Genomic DNA, 23,318 nt, shown 5'->3' on the forward strand with positions numbered 1-23,318 from the left:
TCAACATGTGCACTAAACACTTATTCATTCTCAAAATGATTTTAACTACCATGTGGGATTTTAACTGCCATGTGCATTTGACAGTTGATATCCAACATAAAAGCTTTATGGATAACTGTCAAATGCTTTAATACTGTCTGCTACTGCCTTCATGCACTGCTGGTTTGAATTCAGACTGAAGTAAAAGCTTATATTCACAGGGTGTTGCTGCTCTCCTGGGCTGGTGGAGAATAAAAGGGAACTTTACAGCAGGAAAGCTCTGGCAGGTGACTACATCGTTTAATATTTCCTGCAAACTGACCATAGCTGATTCCATTTCAGCAAGCCAAACACTAAGTGTATCCAGCAGGCCCTGTGCTACCACAGCACAAGGATATAAACGTTCTTATTTTTTGTTGTTCCACAAAACGTGTACTTTTTTCTCAACCCTCCATAGTGACCTGCATCAGAGGCCCAATTGCTTAAGCCTGTTGAACCTAATCTGCAGATTTAAAGGAGTGTGTGTGTTGTCCTTACCTCTGGTAGGTAGTGGGGGTTGGCCATCTTCGTGGTCATATAGAACCTGAAGTTTTTGTCATAGTCAATATCTGAGTCTCCGAGTCGGATCAATGTTCGTCCACCGGCCACAAACGTCTGCTTCAGCAGGATGGGCTCCAGCACTGGATCTAGGGTCTCCTTTAACTATCCACACACAGTACAGGAATACAAGAATATGCACACCCACTGTCCAATATAGGTCTTATAAATTAAATTTAAATTATTATTATGAAACTATATTTTACCATAAAATGCCCTTTTTATGATCGAGCATGTTTAACCATGACATTGGTAGTGTTTTCCTACCTCCTCTAGTAGTACAGGCATGCCCATGCGAATGGCATTCTCTAAGGTACGAAGAAAACTTGGGTCCGTCAGCTTGATCACCTTTAGACCATGCTTGGCCTCCTTGGAGCGGATCCATCGGTTGGCCTGAGGGTGGAAGTAATAACCTTTATCTAATGTGATGAAAAGATGGCCTTTACATATTTTGTGTATTGTAAAAATGAAAAAGACAGTGACGGAGAACAGTGGAGTTACAGGGATGGAAGAGAAAAAACACTCAAATATGACAGAAGAGAAGATTAGACTTGTCATTGGTCAGGACAAAGATCAGAGAGCTACATGAAGGCCTAAAAAAATATAGCTGTGACAATATTTCCATCCTGTGCACGTTGTAAGTCTAAGTGAGCTGGTTTGTGCCCTTTCTATGGGAGGAAGCATTTTGTGTGTGTCTCCTGGGGCAGGGGCCTGTCTGTGACTTTGTCTCTGACCGTGTCTGACAGGAAGTTCTATTTTGAGAGGTTTCGGTTCTTTGAGGTGGTACTGCAGCCATGTACCCACTGTTTTAAAACAAATTAAATCCCAAAGAAGTTCTGAGACAAGAAATTTGAGGAGTAAAAATATTGTTTACTTTACGCTATATAACCCAGTGTGTATACATTAACATGTCCCTAATATAACTGAATGTGTGAAACTTTGGGTTAAATAAAATGGCAATGAATGAGAGCTGCCGTGATCCTAGTTTCTAGTTCACCTGATCCTGTGGGTCAATCATAAGTGGCCAGCGGCGGCCCCCGGTCACCAGGATCCCGTTCTCTGTAGAGATGTTGTCACGAGGCAGCCCTTCTGTGTTCCACTGGCGGATGACAAATGGGTCACCCAGAATGTTGATGAGGCTGAAGCTGGAACTGATAGGGATGTTCAGCTCCTGGCACTGTATTATCCACTGGTCAATAAGCTGGGGAAAGTGAGCATACACACATATAAGTGCATACATTTTTACTTCAGTTGTTTTTTGTTTTGCTTATAAGATGATTGTAGGTCATTTTTAAACCTCGTGGTTTCCGTAAACTTCCTATTTTTCCCTTTTCCCTTATAATACATTTTTAATCACTTTACTTCTGTTTTTTAATAATGTACACAAAGACTTACTCATTACTCTAATGGGAACTGCATCTCACATAAGAGGTACAAGTACAATAACTAGGCAATTGGGCCCAGTTCATTTCTTATGGAGTGCACTGTATTGCAGTGAGGTGTGAGACTCTACAGAATGCTCATACTGGACCCATCAGTTATCTACACTGTACACCATGCTAGCCCTAAATGCTAGGAACTGCACCACAGTACACTGTACCTACCAGCTGTCTAAAGTGGGAAGTGAATGCTCCGTAGTAGGCCACACAAGCGGCTGCAATGAAGACATTTCCCACAACGTTGATGATCTCTTGCTCGAACAGGCCAACACTTTCCTCCCAGCGTACTTGCTCATCACCTAGAGCAGAGGTTAGCTTCCCTGCCCTGGTCAACCGGGCCTGTGTCAGAGCCATGGTGTTAACTTTGAGGAAGGAAAATGGTCATAAAGACAAAGAAACAAAAAAGAATATTAGCAGGTAACTAGGTAAATGCTAGCAGATTTGTTTTTCTTACTCAATTTCAATGGGTAATGAAACCTCCTAGAACAATGAAAGAGATAGTTGACATACAACAGTGGACTTCCTGGTGGAATATGCTCCGTTTCTAAAGATTTCCACACAACAGGAATAAATTTGCATAAACTATACATTAGATGGGCAGTTTAAGACCCAGGTAGAGTTTTATGTGGTAACATATAACGGGTGCAGCCCTCACCCAAATCCTCCTTCTCATCTAAGCTACTGTCAAACTGCTCCTGTAGGACCTTGATCTGGTTCTCCACCTCCTGGAGCCTTTGTTGCTTCTCTCTCAGGGTTGCCATGGTCATATCCAGCTCCTCCTGTATGGATTGGGATACAAGGAGAAAAAGACAGAGGGAAATACCATTAATAAAACATTTAGGCAATATTTGGGCATTTTTTTCATTTTCACTCTCATCATTGCTGTAAATCTAATGTATATGGATTAGTTGGGGCAATCCTGGGTGAGATTTACAGAATAAAGAATGGATTGGTATGTAGTGGATGAATGCCTTGATTGTAATAGATTTCAAAAAGAAATAGGCAGCAGTGAGATTTTAAAGCATCGATATACTGTATAAAACAATACCCATAGAACTAATTTATAAATGTACTGTATATACTGATTACTGTATAATCAACTGTTAATAAACTGCATCCTACATTACTGACCTGCGCCTTGACCAGTTTTTCTCTCTTGGGGCCGACTTCTTTGAGAACTCTGGCGTAAAGATCCAGGGCTCTGACCCACATGCACATGGATCTGCAGGCTCTGGATACCTTCTCCACCTAAAAGAAGCAATACAAGTAATTACACCAAGCAACACCTACTGAAACGTACTGTATTTTGTTCCATAATTTATAGCCAGGTTATCTGGCTATAGCTTATTTCAATAGCATGTGTATGACCATAATGCCATAATCAAAACTCTGAGCCCTACTCCAAAATATCAGCGTTTTTGACATGAAATCCAAACACACCTTCTCAGGAATGAAGTCAGGGTTATTGATGTATTTTTGCAGTTTCAGCAAAATCTGAGGCTTGATATTGTCTTTCTCATAGTCCATCAGACGCCTGAGGAAATTAGCATCTCCCAGTAATTGCTTGGCACTGGGCCAGTCTGGTCTGTAAGGAAAAGGGCATGTAAGAAAGGAGTTTTTAAAAAAAAAGGAAACTAGGATAATACCTTCATTTATATGGGGACATAATAATTATTTAAAAAAATGTTATGTATGCTGATTTTCAGTTTGAGTCTGGCAGGTTGTTATACATGGTGCATACAGGGTGAGTTAGCAAACCCTGCCTGGAATTGTTAATTGCTAGCAATGATATAAGAATGAAACAGTACTTACAGGCACAGAATAATGTAAAGTACTTCAAGTCATAATAACGGAAATATAATGTCGGGACTCCAATTTGAGATACCCATAATGGTTAAAAATCACATAACACAATTCAACAATAAGACACACATCCTAACATAAGAAAGAAGAAGCAAACGACAATAGTATAAGCTACCAATAGATATATTACACATTCATATAAATGTAATTTTAATATTTTTAATATTTAATAACTTTAATGTAACTTTACATATTAACAGAAAGTGAAAGTTCTACATAGTTTCAGTATGCTATGGGCGGAACAGTGAGTGGTAAAGGGTTAAAGTAGATAGTAAATTGGGCAGGACTGAATTATATACAGCAACGCAGAAGTTTAATGACTGATGACATTTAATGCTTTACAGAGGGATAAGTGCCGAGTCATGAGATGTTAGGGTAATCCCCGAATGCTGACTAAAAAAATATATGGGATTAAAAAATAGGTCCAAATCTCATACATTTCGCAGAGACATTGCAAAACAACAGAGAAGATTATGATTCTAATGACGATCATTTTTAAATGACTGAAATGATGTTGATACTAATGATGCTGAAGATATCAATGTAATCATTATCAACCGCCTTCATCTAAAATAATGAAGATGGCTACACTGATAATAGTGATTAGGATGATGGATTATCATAGTAAATGGAATGAGTTCAGGATGCCTGATGAGTATCATCTTTGGGACAGAGCCACGAATACATTTTCCTGTTTGATATTCTTTCTTTTTTGTATTCACTTATCCTATTACCTTGGGTATGCACTGGTATTTTATTTTTGATCTGACAGAATGTCTACAGATGACCATTTGCTATTGTGTTGAATTAATTCAATAGTGCTGAGAGAATGAAACACTCTCCTCACATAGAGGTTAATTATATTTCGCCAAGCCCTTATTTTCTGGTATGTCCTCCTGCACCTGCCATCCCTAATTTGTTATATTTCCTTCTGTAATAGAATATTAGGATGTGACATAAGTAGTGAGTTGTGAGTTTGTAAAGAAGGAAACTAACAGAGGCAGACATACAACTTTAATCAAAAATCTTTGAGGAAGGAAAGTCTTGTTTTTTTAGAGAAAGAGAGAAGCATACTGACTTGCAGTTGAGCAGGATGCAGACAGCCTCCATGACAGTCATGACTAGGTCTGGGGGTTTGGTAAACACCTTGATCTCAGAGATGTCAGCTTTGTCGAGAGAATTAAGAGCTTGATTGGCACCCTCCAGGGCTGGCAGAGCCTCATCCAGGTCCCTCTGGGCATCATCAGCTATGGCCTGGGTGTCTTCAGCTTTGACCTTGGCTAAAGCCTCATCATCTTTCACTACTTTACGCACCTGGGGCAAGGATATATTTTTGTATTCCACATACACAAACACTAAATAAATGACAAAGGGGTATCATGCTTTTTCAGCCTTTTATATAATTTTATCTTTCAAAGTTTTGTAATAATACTACCCTATGTTTCTCTCTCTCTCACACACACAGACCTCATCAGCGCTCTCCTGGTCGACAGCCAACTTCTCCATGAGGGCATCAACATCAATGGACTTTTGTTTCAAAACTGGCTCCAGAGCAGACAGGTCCACTTTCATTTTGTCCACCAGCTCATTGGTCTCCAGCAGTTTGGTAAGACCGTTCTTCACCCGATCCCTGGCCTATTCATGAACACCCCCACAAACATATGTATTATGCATAGTATGCCTGCAAGTTGAAGTCTTAGCCATGGCCGCAAAGAAGCTGATTACAGAGCAAATTACTGATAAGATCTTTCAACCACAACTGACAACTAATGACTTGCATTGATAAAAGGTCATGCATTTTGACTGTTAAACATACGAGCACTAACTGCTGTCTCTTCTCCTCGAGCATGCCCAGGTAGAGGTTGATGAGCTCTAGGTAGGAGGTAGGTGTGGTGTAGTATCGGCGTCTCAGCTCTGAGTAGAAGCGCTCAGCCATGTCAGTGACACTAACATGTATCTCCACGCACATGGCTGAGAAGCTCTGCTTCAGCTCCTCACTGCCAAAGTCCACATTCTGGAAGAAGGCCTGAGAGACAGACAGCAGCGCCTCACGAGGCCACTGGGCACCAGAAGGTAAAAGGGAAGAGAGTACAAGGTGAGATAAGGTTGGCAGCAAGAGCAAGGGAATGTAGCTTTGGCTTTTAGCTCTTGTTTGAACAGTGATTCAACAGAACAGCTATAGAAAGGTATAATAAAATGTACAAAATAATATAGAAATATCCGCAATAATAGAGAAATTCAATAAAGACGTAATTCCAAGCCTTCACAACAGAGTTAAAAGAAAACTCAATATGATCCCAAAGTACAAATATAATAATATAAAATGAAAGCAATAATGCACTACTATTCTAAACAACAACACAGGTGAAGAGAATGGTGGATGAGAGAGAAGACATTTGTAAAATCAGAAAAATACAATAAACAAAATGAAGGGGCTGGAAATTTATGTCAGCGCGGAGAAGAAATCACATTTTGGGAATAGCTGCCAGGACCAGCAGCATGGTGGGAATGTTACATAGATTGACAGAAGAAGGGTGTTATGGACCTATTCAAGACTAGGAGTGTCATTTGTCCACAATGCACGTAGGTGATCCCTACAACATGTTTGCGCTTGTGCATGTGTACCAGTTAGTATGATTGTGTTTATATTCTATATCTTTCTATCCATAATAATTACGTAATAATAATCTTCAGTTTCTCAAACCCAATACCAAACAGAGTAGTATAAGAGCTGTCTCATCATACCTGCACAAACCAGTCAATGGTGCAGCAGTTGACCAGTGAAGGAAACATGCGACAGCGGGACCTGAAGGCATCGCCCACGGGACTCATACACAGCACAATGTGCAGCTTCTCCCTTACACGAGAGATGAAATACTGGAACACCTGAAGGCATGACCACACACACAAAAAAAACACAGAGAAGATTCTGTAATTCTGAGTTTTGGTCTCAGCCGGCAGATAACATTAAAGGCTAATGTTTTCTTACAGTATGCTTGAGGGCTCTGACTTTCACTGACAGCTCTTGCCCAGAATCTATGGCTATTTTGACACATTGTGGAAAGTGTATAAATGTGTGTATGTGTGTTGTTTCTTACAGGTTATGTAAATTATTAATTATCTTTTAGCAGTGGTCAGTCTTTGTTTTTACTATTCTTAGATCTTACTGCAATATTTTATGCTGATAAGCTCTTGTTTCAATTGAACATTCTAAACATTACAGGAGCATATCTGGTTTTGTTTTAGACTGGTTAATTCAAATCTTTCTGAAAGGAATCTTTGTGTTGCCACTGGTGACAGTAAATTGGTCTCAGACCCTTTCAGTTGTGGGTCTAGTCAGGGATAAGTCCTCCCAGTCTTTCTGTAAAGCTAAGCTCACTGCCTGCTGGCTGTAGCTGCACATCTTCTGTACCAAATGACACTGGGATCAATAATATCATCTAACTTTTGGCGAGAAAGCAAATACGCGTATTTCACCAAATGTCAAACTATCCCTTTAAGTGCATAATAAGTTTTACCTTTCAGCAAACAACTATACTTTTGGGTGTCCATTGGAATCAATTCATCCTTAAGATGAAATAATTTACACCTGCAACTGTGTAGAAATCGGTTTATATAACAAATTTTGATGCTAACTATGTAGTCATTGTTTGTGTCTCAGACTTGTGGTTAATATAGAACAAATTCTATTAATAAAAACTACTAAAAAAGAATCTAACCATACAAGAAGTCTCACTGACAGACATGTGAACTTTGGCGACTTTCAAACTCAGTCATTTACTCTTATCATCCTTACAGGCAATCTGAATTTATCCGTTTGTTTGCACATGTTATAGATATATAAGGAACTTTATTTTTTATTGCCTAAATGATAAAGGTTTTCTATAATACTGTATGTGTTTGTGTTTGTGCGTACCTCATCCCTGTTCTCCTCACTGATTCCAGCCTCTTTGGCTTTGGGGCGGGTGGCAGCCAATACTTGTTCCAGCTCATCTTTCTCAAAAAGGTTAGGCACCTCGCCAGAGTTCAGCATGTTGTTGATGTCCTCCAAAAACTCCTCCACCACAATCTACAAAGGCAAGAGAAAATGGACAGTAGTAATTATACTTGGATGTGTAAAAAGAAAAAAAATTAAAATGTATACTCTTTTAACAGGCAAGTCCTTCCTTCATACCTGAGTGTCTGTAAATAGGAACACCATATCTTTGCCCTCCACACCAGCCATCTTGTAGAGCTTCCTCAGGTCTTCATGGAAGCTGTCATAGTTGTAGCCTCGACTCAGTTCAATCTCGAAACAGCGGTACCCGCACATGTGTGCTGCTAACCGAGTGAGTGACTGCTTGCCTGTACCTCCCACTCCTACTAGCAGGGCATTGCCTCTCTCCTGGCGAATCATACGGGCAATCCTAGAAGATGAGAGCAAAGAAATCTTGAGGTTATAAAAATATATACAGGTCACAGGCCCCACGCCATGTGAGCGTACATTGTTTCAGAATGTCTTGGAGCAAGACAGTCTCGCTCTACTTACTCAACACTCACTATTATTACTAAACAACATATTTGTGTGGAGTTATATTCCTACATCACTATTGATAATCATATATGCAAAGACTTGGTGTACATAAACAAATTAATTCTGTCAAAGCTCATCATTTAAGAGGCACCTTATCATAAGCAGCGATTTATTTGCCATTTTATGCAATAGAGATTAACACTATTATTGCACAAAAATATAGTATATGTAAAGTTCTTGGGCAGGGATTTTCCAGATATCATCCGGTCGCTAGTGTAACTTCTTTAGTATACCTTTCGTCTTGCAGTTTATACCACCCGCAACTAAAATCCGTTAATCAGCAGAAAAGAAGTCACTTTACAAAAAATCTGGAAACTTAATGGTCCAAGTTTGCATGTACACACCTCGAGACATGCTCAATGGCATCCCGGAAGAAAACCACCTTGGTCTCCTTGGAAAAGGTCATGTTGTAATCATCAAGGTAGTCCTGGAGGACAATTTGAATCTTATTCACATCTGTCAGATCCTCATAGAGACGATCTTCCTTCTCTGCACCCACCTATAAGGGTTTACGAGATGGAAGGCAGAAGGAATAAATAAAGGTTGTGAGGTTTTTCAATGTAATATAGAAATCAAATGTTGTTTGAACTTATTAAGTACTTTCTTTAAGAAGAACTGACCTTTATGAAGTCTCCAAATATGATTGGCTGAGTCACAAAGTATGAGGGCTCCAAAGTAATACTAAAATATTTGCCTAGCAGAAAGAGAGAGAGGGTCAAAAAGAGGGGTATTCTTCAACTGGTAAAGACACACAAAAAAAAGTGGAAAGTGGGTAGAGTGACATTTAGCAGTCTAATATGTGCAGGATTCAAACGGTTTGTGTATTTAGCAAAGTAAACCATGAGAACAATCTGTGTGAGAGTTCTTACTGGCCATCTCACAGACGATGGTGTTGAAATAGGTCTTATCTTGGTTGTTGATGAGTCGATCATGGAAAACCCGCTGACTCTCATGGCAGAAGAGACGGAAGATCTGGTTCTTATCTCTCACTTGACTTGGCTCACACTGCAATATGCCTGAAGATCAAGATAGAGAAATATGTATGGAAAGGAGAATTGCTGGATTTTTTCACTTTAATTAAATATGCATATTACTTAGGTCTAATGGGAAAAATAAAACGCTCATGAAAAATATCTGAAAGAAACCAAAACAAGAGAAAGAAAAAAAAAACAAAAGCATAGCAACTTAAGACATTTTTTAAAACAGTGAAAAACCCCATAGAGCTACAAGATACATAAAATGATAAAGGAAAGAAAAATGATATAGATCTAAAGATGAAAATTTAGAAGTGCGAGTCTTTGTATATATGTGGGACTGTTTAAGAATGTGAAACAAGGGGCCTGATGGAGAATGTAGACAGTACTTTCATCAGTGTTTTTGAAAAATCAAGTTTTTACTGTTCACGATATAAAGATAATGGTTATGAATACATATGAATGCAAACACAACAGAAGATAAAGTTGCACAGCGAGAGGCAATGTGATGTCAACAATATCAGAAGATGGCAAGAGTATGTGCTGGTTTATTACCCCTCACCAAAAGTAGTATATATTGCTAAACTCTTGCACTCTGCCTATGTTGAACAAGTATTGTGAGGAAACAGTGGTTGAAGTCACTTCAGTTCATCTTCGTGCCCTGATGATGCCTGCTGGCTGAAAGAAGGGAGGGATGGAGCAAAAGGAGGCAGAGGGTGTGATGGTGCAGATGATTTGGAAGCATGAGGCTGAGACAGAGCTTATAAATGTTGGTAATATGGCTTGAAGAAATAAATCAGAGCTGTGTCCTATTCTATGATGGTACAAAGATTTAGGCACTCTCTATATCTGTCAGTCTCTTTCAGCAAATCCAAAGTTTAGTTTGTGCTGTTGAGGAAAAGGGAGGATGTACATACTGTATGCCTGTTTTTCCTGTTTTTCAATTCAATGTATAATGTCCTTTATCTCTGTCATATTTATGTTTACCTTTTCATCCACTACTTTTTAAAAACTCAACAGAATGCAAATATCTCTGACCGGACAGTCCCGGAATTGAAGTAGGTCAGGGATGCTAGTTGTTAGCAGATGTAACAACTAATTAACTTAAGCTGTTCTATGCAGAGTCCTGGGTGTCCAATGAGCTCTGTGTGAGTCTGTAGTAGAAACAGTATGTGAGCACGTCTCACCTTGGACACACTTGGAGAGGTCTCTGAGATTGAAGACATAGTGGGACTTAGCTGGAGTGGGCAGCAGATCCACACTCAAACGGTTGTAAATCTCCACAGCTGCATCCACAATCTGTCCAGCACAGTCCTTCACTGCTTGGGAAAACTCACTGAGGAAACCGTTCAGGATGGCCTGGAGGAAGGTTGGGAAGGAAGAGAGAGTTCAGAGAGTTTATAACAAGCATGAAAGAAAGAATCAAGTGTGATTAAAGGAAACTGAAGAAGTGGGATGAAATGGAGAAATGTGAAAGAGTGAGAGAGCTGGAGAGTAAGATATCATAGAACTTAAAAGCTGTAAAAGCACATGTGACGACTCACTGAGAGCATTAATTTTCTGTAGATTGATTGTTGCATGTCTGCTGTATGTGAGTGTTTGGGTGTGTGTATATCCTGACTTTGAAGATCTGTTTGAGGCTGTGCTCTGAGGGTTTGGGCAGACACAGCATGCTAAAGTGGCGGATGAATCGGGGGGTCACAGGGTTGCGTCCCCCTCCTGGAGGAGCACACGCTGCTGCAATTGTCATTTCCTGTATGAAAGAGGTAGGGAGAGTAGAAAGGTAGGAGGGATTGCCAAAATTTAAAAAAAAGGATAAAAGGAATGAAAATATGAACAACATGATCCTATAAGAAAGTTCATCAAAGTTCTCCAGCAGTAGGCAATAACAGTATCACTGCAGCTCTGAAGCCTGTCATTCCATCATCTAGAAAACCAGAGGTAGTTGAGAAACTATATTGGCATTTCTTTAGATTAAAAAAACCTATTAGGTCTAAATATCCAATTTTTCCCGAGGGAGGTGGCTGTGAAAGTAATCAGATTCACTGTTTGAGTGGCAGGAGTGGGATGGCACATCACAGGGAGGTACAGAAATGGTCAGAAGGTGGTACAAGAAAATACACTTGCTCCATCTGGAGCTGTCTTTTACTGCACTGATTTTGGAAGCACTCAGGTTTTCAACTTTGGAATACACATCAAATCCTGATGTGATATACGGTATGTCAGCACTAAAACTTAAATTTAAAAAAGGACGTCACAGTAAGGTAAAGGTGAATGGAAAAACAAGTATGATGAAAAAAATAATAACCTGGTTGCTTCAATTTTGCTTCCAGATGAAAATCACAGAAACATACCACCCCCTGAAGATAACAATTTCTTCTCCAATTAAAACACTGATAACGCTGCATAAATGTACTTGTATGTGTTTGACAGTCTGTCTATGCATTATCACATAAGATTGATCCTATACACAGGTATGGTTTCTCCTTAATCTGTTGCTTATGTTTATTCCAACATCACAAGGACACACCTGCACACAAACACATGTTCAGTACACACACTCAACCTAATTATAAAACATCAAATACAGTCTATATTCCAATCAGTCCTATGTGTGTGTGTGTGTGTGTGTGTGTGTGTGTGTGTGTGTGTGTGTGTGTGTGTGTGTGTGTGTGTGTGGTTGTACAGCACAATTTAATGCAGGAAACTTTCTATAAATGCAGACTACAAACATTGGTCCACAACGTTAACATGCGTACAAATGCAAACACACACAGGCATACAAGATGAATGGATTTCTTACATAAATGGGCTTAAAAATCCAGCTATAAGTTAAATTAAGTTGATGCTGACTGTAAAAACAAAAACTGAAGACCTGAACAGAGAACAAATCCTAAACATATCCTACCCATTAAAAAGGTACCATAATATCAATTTCATCTCTGTGAGTCAACTACAGCTTCTGTATGGTTCAGTATATAGCTTAGCAGAAGAAACAGCTAAACTGTTCTATCTAAGGTGCTTTCCAGTAAGGCAAAACATTTCTTGTTTGCAGGATGTATCTCCTATTTCTACACGCGTTTAACATGTAGAAGTAAAAAACAAGACATTGAGGCTTACAAGAAATTAGCCGATTAACAGATTGGAGCTGGTCTGGCACAGCTGGTTACAGTAACTGTGTGCAGCTCCTCTGAAGATCTGTCTTTTTTGTAAAACTGAGAGCTAATTCTCAGCAAGCAAGACTATTTCTCAAAATGTTGGAATGTTTTAAATGGCCTGTATAAGACATCTGTTCTAAATGACTATTGAAGGCTGTGTTTACTACTCTTTTTGCCGATTAATAAAAGGGACAAACACATCTATAGGAAACTATAAAAATAGCCTTCTGTGGAACTTCAAGCAGCCATAACAAGCTCACTGAACATACATAATCATAGATCCATGCTAGATAAACTCAGATTCTTTGTGTAAAATTATACCTGGATCTCTTTCCAGAAGAACTTTTTCCTGTCATAGAAGCCAGAAAAATCTTGGAATTGACGCAGTAGTTCTATAGGGGGCTGAGAGCCATAACAGTCCAGCTTTGGCATATTTAGGTCATCCACAAAGACCACTAACTTCTTGTTACCAGGAGCACCTACGGGAAGGAAAAAAGATGAAGAGAAGAAGAGAAAATAGTTAACAGATGCAAAACTGTCAGATGGACAGATGGCCAGAAGGTTGATATGAAGATGGACTGACGAAGTGGGAAAGTGAAGGACAACTGCATGACCTGATGAATCGATGGCTAGATGAACAAAGGAACTAAGGCCTTTCAGGGACATTACCACTTTTGCATGTTTTAGCTTATTTAATATACCTTACTGCACAAAAGTTTTTAGACAAACTTCCTACATCGCAGCATGTAAATGACTCTGGGTAATGCAGCTGTGAGCCAATACTGTCACAGCCCCTCGTTGTTGTGTTTATGTAGCTCCAAAATGATTTGAGAGCCCTGCTAGAGAAAAAGCTTTATAAGCTACAGTATGTTATCTGAAAGATCAACCCAGAAAATGCTTAATAAACAAACATGGCCACAATGGAAAGAGTAATGTGAACATGACAGTTTTTAGCTTTAAAAAAGGGTTTGATTCAGCCATCACTGATGTTGACTGGATATGCAGTTTTTAAAAGAGTCTTTGCTGTCAACTAGATAATGTAAATTGTCAACAGTAATATAGCATATAAGTAACCAGGCATGGTTCTTTAAATTACTGGGTGTACATGTATATTGTCCTTAAGAATCTTGTTTTACTACCCAGGATGTTTTTCCTCTTTTTCTCCAGTTTGGACTCAATGATCTCCTGCGTGCAGGCGGAGGAGGTCTGAGCAGAGAAGCTGATGTAGACAGGAAGGTGTCCTGCCTTTTCCTGGATACTGTTAAGAAGGCCCCGAGCCACCACAGACTGCAAGGGATAGACACATAGAAATTCTTTAGTAACACTGACTCAAAGTTTTACAGTCTTCACTATCTGAATTGCAACACCAAAATTGTCATTTTCACAATAAAATAAGACACCTGAGCTTAACAGTCATTCGTCACTAGCGTGTTTAATATGTATTTTTACATTGACCTTTCCAACCTATAAATTTATTGTATTTTTTTTGTATTAAAGTTTATCTGAATAGCTGCAATTTTTATGATAGGTTTATGTTTATGAATTTAGTATGTATTCTTAGTATTCATTTAATTTTTTTTCAATTTTTTCATGATATCCTGCTATCTCTCTCTCCAAATTTCCAAATTGGAAATTGACCATATGTACAATGGCCCCTGTTGCTGCTGACCTCTACTGATGACCTAGAGAGGCTGTAGACTAACAGGTGCTGCTTCTAATACACATGGAGTCACCAGCCACTTTTTAACTTGACAGCAAGTTTCACAGAAAGACTGGCTGTACCATGCTTGGGCGAAGATATGCATAAATAACCTTGTGTAAGGACACAAGCATGGGGTTTCTGGGTATCCATAGCCCACAGAGGAGCTATCATTTACACCTTTAAAATCTATACCAAAAATGATGGTTGAGGTCAGAAGGGATTCCAGTAGCAGTCACAGTACAGCACACCACAGTGTTGTAATTGTCCAGGAATTCTCACCTTCCCCACTCCAGTGCTGCCAGTGAAGAGTACAGAACGCCGCACAGATAGCAGTTTCTCCATCAGGTATCCGTAGCGGACAGTGTCTGTGGTGGGGACCAGCATCTCAAAAAATGGCTGCTCTTTGTTGTATTCAAATGAAGGGATTATCTTCTCCCATGGCTCCAAACGCTTGTGTTTAAAGTTCATGTACACAGTCCAAAGGGTACCATACTTCGGGAGCTACACAGCACATATGAATGCAGATTATTTAACATACATACAAAACTTTAGTTAATGAATTTCACATAAATGCAGACAAGTGCCTACATTAGACTGTATATAATTAGTTGTAAAAGAAATTCTTAGAAATCTGTAATTAAAAAACAATTTTCCTCTGTTGTTGATTGCTTTTGTTATTTGTAGCTTAGACAGATAAACAGATGTGGAAGCATGTGGGATGTTCCAGATGTTACTCTGCCTTCATGAACTTTTCACTCGCTTGCTCACTCCACCTTCAGCTAAGTGAGCCATGTTCCTACCCTACTGTGTTCTGCCTTTGTCAGTACGGCATTCCTTCAATCATCTGCCACTACTGCTAGCCAAGTCAAACCTCTCAAACAATTAACTTTCCATTTCCTGTTGGGCTGAAGGACTTATAATATCAGCCTCCACTCTATTTCGTCTATTTCTCTGCACCTCATTTTTTACAAAAAAATATCTTCCATTCTATAACCCACTATTCATAATTCTCTAAAGTTGGCAAGGTAGAATAATGATATGCAATGGTCTTTTATGACCTTGGCACAAAGCTCATCCTTTTATCTAATAAACCCACTGAAGATATTACGATAAGGTACAATATGGATGCTCTTTCTTAATGTCTTCATTTCACATGACCAACTAATATCATAGAGCAGAATCCCCTTTCAGATTAGCTTTGCTCCAGCTAGATATCCAGTGTCAAAAGTACTTTGATGATATATATAATATGAGCTAACCTTCAGGCCTTTTCATATATTTCATGCTCTTAACAGAAAACGCATTGGAAAATGAATTTGACTCTCAGTAATGCGAATGAGGGGAAAGATATGCTTTGACTGGCAGAGAATAGTTTTAACAGCAAAACTGGAAATGTGAGACACCATTGTGACATTTTGTCTTTATGTATGTGTGTTAAGAATGTATGTGGTGTCCGCAATGTTGTGGAAATGTTCCAATATAGTGCAAAAACCTGTCCTGCAGTTCATTTATTTCTGTCGGTGTCTGCACATGTAAATACCTTAGCAATGGGGTTGTCTTCAAACTGCTCTCTGACAAAGGTGTCAAAAGCATCCCAGTGAGAACTGGTCAGGTTGCCACCTACTGCCCATAGGTAGCAAAATATGAAGGTCTGACATAATACACTGTTGAGATGCTTGGAATCCTGACACCAATACAAACACAAAATTAGTAAGTAATGGCACTGTTCAAAATAAAGTATACATATAACATACAGTATATTCTTGTTGAATGTGGAATGTATTTGTGGATTCCAATTATCCATAGGGTATTAATGTCATATGTCATTTAAGTGCAAGTGCTGCCTTTCCCTTTCGTCATCATACCTTCCCAATAACAGTGAATCTTTTTGATTACAGAGCTGAGCTTTTATGCAAACCTGCCATGATCTGGTCCTTGTGTGTGATCAACTGAAATAGACTGAAGTGACAGTAAATTTTGTGTTTATTATACCATTTTGAGGTCTGGCCCTCCTCTGCATAGCAGCAATGCCTCCAGGAGGCAGCACAGAGTGGTGACTTTACTGATGTCCACCTGGCGAATCACCTGGGTACAATACTTCAACACAAACTGGAGACCCCTCTCCACATACTGCTCAAATAGCTCCAGCAGGTATGTGCGCACTGGGTCTGGGAGCTAGAGACAGCAGGGAGTGAAGGAAAAAAGAGGGAATGAGAGATGACTGTAGACGAAGGAGGGTAGGGTTACGCAGTGATCTTTGTGAAAACCTTTATCTACATAACCACTGAAATAAACTTGACAGGTACACAAGCTGTTGGCTTGAAGATCTGTACTGGACAGAGGAAAACTGAGAATTACAATAAATATGGCATATGCTCTCCCTGTCCCAGAGATGTAAGGAGAGACAGACTCCCTACAATTACAATTACAAAATTAATTAAAAACTCTAATAAATTAACTCTAACAACTCCAAAAATGTTTGTTGAAAGTATAATCAAAGTTACCCCAAACAAAGTAAATTACAGCACTTAAACTAAGAAAAAAAAGTCCCTTCCCAAAAACCTGACTGAAGTGGCTTAATGGAGAGGTTGAATTAGTCAAAGGTATGAGATAAATGTGGAGAGAAAAAAGGAAAAGGCAGAAACAAGGAAGACAACTAAAGCAAACTTAAAGATTATCAGATAAATACACTGTAACAAAGAGAATAGTCTCAGTCAATTAGACATCAAGACAAAGAGCGATAAATGACAAGAGACTGAGAAAGTTACGCTGATAGGAGAGATGACCCACTTTCACTGTGGTGTTTAGTCACCCTAAAGGGCTCAGGGCTAACATTGCAAGCTATAAACTTTGATGTGATGCACTGTTATCAAAGTTTATGCTGATGCTGAAGTTCTACTGCTTGTAATGTCTGAAAAGGGACATTACAAATCATATACCAGTGCAGACAGAGTCAGGAACAGTCAGCCCCAGTTTAACACAAAGAGCATACAAAAGCAACGATGGGGAATGATGAAACATTAGTAGTCAGTGATATAAGGTGTGTCTATATGTGTTTGATGTTCAAATGATGGCCAAAACTTGGACCGTGATCAAGGGTGCAGAACTATGACCTGAGAGAAAATCTGATACAACCGATTTACATATAATGTATGTACTCACAAAAAAATTTAATTATACTATAAACATGTAGTGCGACTTTAGTAGCAGTTATATGCCAAGTTTTAAGTAAAATCCTCTATTATAATGAGCTTGCTTTTAGCCAACATTCTTCAACTCTGTATACAGTCCTTTGGAAATAACACAGATAGAGTATGTACCACCTTGGCTCCTAGACCACTGATCCATGTCTGGACATAGGGCATCCACTTGAGCTCATCAGGATCAATATATACCATCCCACAGCGACTGACTGTGGCTGGAGATGCCACAGCCAGGTCCTGGACCTGAAATAGTTACACATTACCTTTATGGATATACCAGCTTCTACAGGTAAAAGTCAATGAAGGGGATTAGATAAGGCAATCTGAGAGCAAAAAACTGTAGAATTATGTATTTGTACCTGTGTACACATATTCAACACTGTGAATATGAATTTGAAATCTTGGTTATAGATCATGCAAAACATTAAAATCTAATTTCACTATGTTCAGCTCTAACCTCAAACATCATATGTACGGATGGACTCAGTTTGATTCTCTCACTGTTAGCCAAACAGAGCATCTTGTTGTCATCCAGTACGGTGTTCATGTTCTCAATCCACAGAGCATCAACTGGCCCATCGCAGATCACCCACTTGTGGTCATCACTGGTGTCGCTGACTGCATCACGGACACTCAGTGCCATCAGTCCGTCACGCCACTCCAGTGTCAAGGTGTTAACCTGAGGAGTTGAGGTAAATAATGATTTTATGTAGAGAGAGAAGCGAAAAAGTTGTTGTATCATTTACTCTTGAATCTATAGTACCTCTCCGTAGAGCTCTCCCATTGTGACAGATTTTGGGTTGAGGACATAGGTCTTAACAGGCTGATAGAAGGGGTTGTAAGCATTGTGCCCTGTGCGATGGAGGGTCTCCAGTGTGTCTGCCAGGATGGTGTAGACAGTGGTCTTACCTCCACCAGTGGGCCCTACCAACATCACACCATGACGCACTAACATGGTCTCATAGAGCTGGATCACCTGGTCATAAGAACAAGTGGAATAAAGCAGAAAAATATGAGATGTGCCAAAGATGGGCCTGTTTTACACAACAAACCCAAGGTTTCTGACTATATCCAAATAAGCAAACACAGAAACTAAATTCTATTCACATCTATTGTGTTGTGGTGGTGGTAGAAGTCAGACAGATACCTCAAAACCTGAGCAGGTAAAACGAAAATGTCTGCCTGGCTGAACACTAATAGAGACCAAGTAAGTGAAAAAATAGGTATTTTTGTAAAGTGGGTGAACCAACCCTTTAAATAATAATGGTGGCAATATTAGATATTTTCTTATTGTCAACGAATCCCATGAACCAACAATTATTATAAACACATAAACGCGCTATTTGTCAGGTTGTGTGGCACATTTCTTCATTATAATAACTTAGATTATGCACCACAGTGAGTCAATCCCACGTACAGTCCATGGTCCTGGTTCCCTAAGTACTCACTAGACAGAGACAGAGACAGAGTCACTTAAATAAATTGTTGGTTATTGTCTTTTCATGGGATTTGTTGACACTAAGAAAAATCAATAATAATACCAGCCTTACAGTATTCTTTAAAGTGCATATAGTACGTGCAAAGTGTTTTACAGAAGCAAAATATTTATGAGAAACAAATAAATGAATTCAAAATAATAAAGGATAATAAGCTCTTTGCCAACTTGTTCTGTACCTTCTTGGTCATGCTAGCCAGTGGCTGCAGGTTCCGCTTAACCAGAGACTCCAGGATGGTGGAGTGCAGCACACCATAGTCATGTTCGGGAATACACACACCAGGGAACAGGTCTGACAGGATACCACTGGGAGGGGGTTGGGTGAGCATAATACATACACGAAATACAAAAGAATTGTTTTGACAAAAAAACAACACAACTTTTACTCCTTAGACCTTATCGTATGTGCTGGCAATTATGTCTAAAAGTTTAATGTCCTGTTATTTTTCTGCATGTGTGGATTTGGAGAACCAAAAGGAAGACATACTTCCTTTCCAGAAAGTCTGCCAGGCTTACCCAAACAGCACAGCATCATCAGTGAGGAACTTTGGCAGGTTGGAATCCCTCAGTGCTCTGATAAGAACCACATCTTCACTCAGGTGGGGGTTATCTCTTTTTAGAGACCTAAGAACACACACACTGTTACCTTACTAATACACCACTTTCATGTAAACTTTTGTCATACATCAAGCATTTTCTTCAAAGCATGATATCTGTTAGTCAATGCAAGTTTACAAATAATTATTATACAATATGACAAGCTATGCTTTATTGGTGGCGATTGTAAAGCTTGTAGAAACCAAGCAGTATGCTTTTTTGCCTTATCCTTTATTTATCTTCTTTAGCTCTTTAGTCTGTTTACTTGTTTATTTGTTCTTTGTTTGTATCCTTCATTCTTCTCTTTACTTGGTCATACTGCTGGAAAATCCTCAGTTTTCAATTTACACGTTGTTCAGTGCTGCATTATTATTAACTGCATTAAAATATCAAAGAAAACTAAAAATAAAAAAATTATTACACAGCATTTGCAAATATACATGCAACTTAAAGAGAAAATAAACTAGACTTAAGAAGTGACAACATGGCCAGCTCTTCAAAAGTGAAATAAATCCTTACTATATGTGAAAATAATTGTAATAATGGGCAAATTAATTAACGGACAACAGACTCATTACAAATACAGATGTAATAAAGGTAATAAGCAGCTAACATGAGCTGATAAAATCAATATTGTACAACCTAATCTTCACAACAAGCTGGCTCCACTCAAAAAACTCCAATAAAAAACTGGGTAAAAAACATTACTGACATTAAAGCGGGAGATAATGAATGTGTGCATAGCGTGGAACAAGCAGACTCAGAGGACTAATACCTAAGCACAGACAGTCAATGAATCACGAACCAGTTACAACAGTTCCCTGGGCTTCAGCTAATAACCAAGAGGCAAAAGTATGACTTTCACTACATATGCTCAAAAGAATCCATTCAAATCTATTTATGCACCCACACAGACCAGGAACAACTGTGTTTTTGCTGTCTCCAAATTTGCCTCCCTATTCTTTTTCTTCATCTCTTCATGTGTTTCAATGCTCATTCATCTGTGGTATGATGTGAAGAATTTCACACAGATGACACACGGTGAAACTATTGCTCATGTGAAGAACTGCTTATTTTCTGTCAACTGTCTAAGTACAGCAAGAAAGAATAGTGCCATTTCAAAAGTCAGAGGCTTTTACCCTGTGAAGACTTTTTTTTTTTTTTTTTACATTTTATTAAAATATTTCCTGAATGTATGACAGTTCAACACCAAACATGACAATCTAACTCACTGATGATAATTGTATCTGCAATGGCATAAAATATGACAGCTTTGTGCTGAGTAGCAAATTTTCCATTTAACATTCGTAATCTTTCTGTACACACTGTACACTGATACTAAATATAATGAATGTATTTATGCCCCGTGTGTCTGCATCTGTGTGTATGTGTCACAGTTACAGTGGTGCTGTAGGAACTGTACTAAAAAGGTAAATGCTCAGTGCTTGTTTGTCTCTATAACTACATACACGTGTGTCAGTGTGTGTATGATGCACTGACCCAGCCATGACCAGGACAGACTTGACTGCTCTCATGCCAAAGTCATAGTGATCCTGCTGGGACAGCTGCTCAGAGCACAGCTTGTACATCTGGGTCATCTTCCTTGCTAGGGTCTTACTGGATTCGAATCCCTCTGAGTACAAAACCACCTGGGGGGAGGGACAGACCCAAGGGTTTAAAAACTGCTATGTAGAGAAAATAAGCAAGAATATACCAATCAGCCACAATATTAAAACCAATTACCAGTTTAAATATGTTCCCTGAATGACTTAATGAATGAATAAATAAATAAATGAATGTACTTTATATATACACCATTCAGCTGATCAGTTGATCAATGTATAGTATAACAATGTACATGCAGAGAGCCTGTTACCTCAGCAATGAGCGCATAGTTTGGCACCATCATGGCTATTGGTCTAAAGAGAGCTTTAAGGTTGTCAGGTAGCTCCGTTCTTCCAGCATAGCCTGGGTTCATGGTGATGAATGCAGCACATGTCATTACCAGCTTGATCTCGTGGCCTTCAAATCGAAACCTTGAGAGCTGCACAGCATACAGAGTTGGGTGAGATGCTCTTGTTCATGTATGAGCATGATACCTTAAACATCTTCAAAAGCTATTGCTATTCAGCTATGCAGAGCGAATAACAGCAGTTGAATAAAAATCACAGAAAACATAAAGTTTAAATATACTGTATGTAAGTATTTTGGTTTAAACATGCAAAAATAAACTAAAATCATCATCAGATCATTTGCAACGTGTCTTTTAGACTAGTAAGTAACTAGCTGTTAATGCTAACGTTGGCCATGTAGCGATAGCAAATACTTACATATAGCACCTTTACGTGTTGAATTTCCTCAGTACATTAGTATACATATGTATCAAAAACACGTGAAGCTACAAAATAATTTTATAGTGACCAAGTCTGATCTCAGTCCATCGTCACATTGGTACATTGGAATAAAGTGTCAAATGGTCAAGTGACTGACTCTTGAGATCTGTAGGGATTATCACTATGTGTTACTTAGCACCTTAGGATAGCAGAACAATGTCCTTCATTCTTCTCTGTATGTGGTAGGCAATGTGTCTTGTAAAAAATGTTAAAGTGGTGTGTATGTGTGTCTGTGCAGGGGATACCTTAGCAGCTTTAGCGTTTCGTATGGTTATGAGCTGCTGGGCGATCACAGACAACACTTCTATGTCGATTCGATTAAATTCATCAAAACAACACCAAGCTCCTGACTGAGCAAGCCCACTGAAGAAGCGGCCCATCATCTGGAAGAGAGACATGCGGCTGGTTAAAAATAACAGTAACTGTAATTCCAATAACGATCCAATATAAAAAAGTAAGACAGGATTGTGTTAACATTTTCGAGTAGAAGACCAGCAGTTTGGTAGTGAACACAAAGTGTATGTATGCAGTTGTAGAAGGAAGGCAGTATCAGTAGATTTCATTATACATTAATTGCATTGTGTTACTCACTTCCATGTGTGACATAAAAAACTCTGTTCAAAGGTATTAATAATTCATAGACAGTGATATCAAATGTTACAGTTAATTGTTGCTAAGCAGACATTGTAGCCAGATCTGAACAAAACATTAACACGTAAAACCTGAGAGAACTGTGATTCTAGCCAGTTAAATCAAAGCCCTGTCCAGCTCTAATACACTTAAGGTGTCTTGTAGCGATAACTAACTAAAGCAGACAGAGAGAATGGCTTTCCAGCTGTCTTGTCAGTATGTGCTTTCAGCTGTACTGACTCCAACCTCTCTGTACTGCAAGACATAGCACTGTTTAACATTAAATTGAAATGCACAGTACGTCTCAAGGTCAAAGGCCCAATCTGAAGTTTTGGGGGTTATAAAGTACAGATTTATTCTCATGTGTAATTGCAAATTATTACTTATGGATAAAGTATATGCATTTGTTGTGTTTGTCAGCTGATCATAATTAATATTAAGTGATGATGTACACAAACAAAAACAATGAATACCTGATGTATCAAAAGAGCTGCAAATCAATTCAGGGGTGACAGCAGGATCTAATCCTGTGTTGTGAATTTTAAATTTTGAATTTGTTTTAAAAGGGCACAACTAAGGCTCTGTATAGTGTATCAGTGCTGACAGAAGTCTTGACTGCTTTTGCAATTGTGCCATCTAAAGACATAACTTAGTAAGTACAGCCAAAGTGAGACTGAGCCTTCCAGAGCAAATTCAAAAGGAGCAAACACATGCA

The 23,318-nt window shown here is 38.9% G+C and overlaps 1 protein-coding gene across 1 annotated transcript in view; it reads right to left on the reverse strand.

Moving 5' to 3' along the window:
- Positions 1-23,318, reverse strand: part of dnah6 (dynein, axonemal, heavy chain 6) — a 56,363-nt gene that overhangs the window by 18,971 nt on the left and 14,074 nt on the right. The window contains exons 32-62 of the mRNA XM_040147215.1: positions 22,219-22,356; positions 21,457-21,624; positions 21,081-21,229; positions 19,500-19,607; positions 19,163-19,289; positions 18,252-18,464; positions 17,946-18,167; positions 17,609-17,731; positions 16,278-16,460; positions 15,826-15,969; positions 14,565-14,786; positions 13,723-13,870; positions 12,905-13,062; positions 11,047-11,178; positions 10,613-10,784; positions 9,321-9,467; positions 9,072-9,145; positions 8,796-8,950; positions 8,053-8,284; positions 7,795-7,947; positions 6,624-6,764; positions 5,695-5,937; positions 5,346-5,513; positions 4,957-5,192; positions 3,456-3,600; positions 3,147-3,263; positions 2,671-2,794; positions 2,181-2,377; positions 1,574-1,777; positions 844-969; positions 517-681 (exon numbers count right to left, since the gene is read on the reverse strand). Of these exons, the coding sequence (XP_040003149.1) occupies positions 517-681; positions 844-969; positions 1,574-1,777; positions 2,181-2,377; positions 2,671-2,794; positions 3,147-3,263; positions 3,456-3,600; positions 4,957-5,192; positions 5,346-5,513; positions 5,695-5,937; positions 6,624-6,764; positions 7,795-7,947; positions 8,053-8,284; positions 8,796-8,950; positions 9,072-9,145; positions 9,321-9,467; positions 10,613-10,784; positions 11,047-11,178; positions 12,905-13,062; positions 13,723-13,870; positions 14,565-14,786; positions 15,826-15,969; positions 16,278-16,460; positions 17,609-17,731; positions 17,946-18,167; positions 18,252-18,464; positions 19,163-19,289; positions 19,500-19,607; positions 21,081-21,229; positions 21,457-21,624; positions 22,219-22,356 (5,034 nt within the window). The remainder of the gene's footprint in view (positions 1-516; positions 682-843; positions 970-1,573; positions 1,778-2,180; positions 2,378-2,670; positions 2,795-3,146; positions 3,264-3,455; positions 3,601-4,956; positions 5,193-5,345; positions 5,514-5,694; positions 5,938-6,623; positions 6,765-7,794; positions 7,948-8,052; positions 8,285-8,795; positions 8,951-9,071; positions 9,146-9,320; positions 9,468-10,612; positions 10,785-11,046; positions 11,179-12,904; positions 13,063-13,722; positions 13,871-14,564; positions 14,787-15,825; positions 15,970-16,277; positions 16,461-17,608; positions 17,732-17,945; positions 18,168-18,251; positions 18,465-19,162; positions 19,290-19,499; positions 19,608-21,080; positions 21,230-21,456; positions 21,625-22,218; positions 22,357-23,318) is intronic.

This window comes from Xiphias gladius, chromosome 15 (assembly GCF_016859285.1).
Source record: "Xiphias gladius isolate SHS-SW01 ecotype Sanya breed wild chromosome 15, ASM1685928v1, whole genome shotgun sequence".
NCBI classification, from domain to species: Eukaryota; Metazoa; Chordata; class Actinopteri; order Istiophoriformes; family Xiphiidae; genus Xiphias; species Xiphias gladius.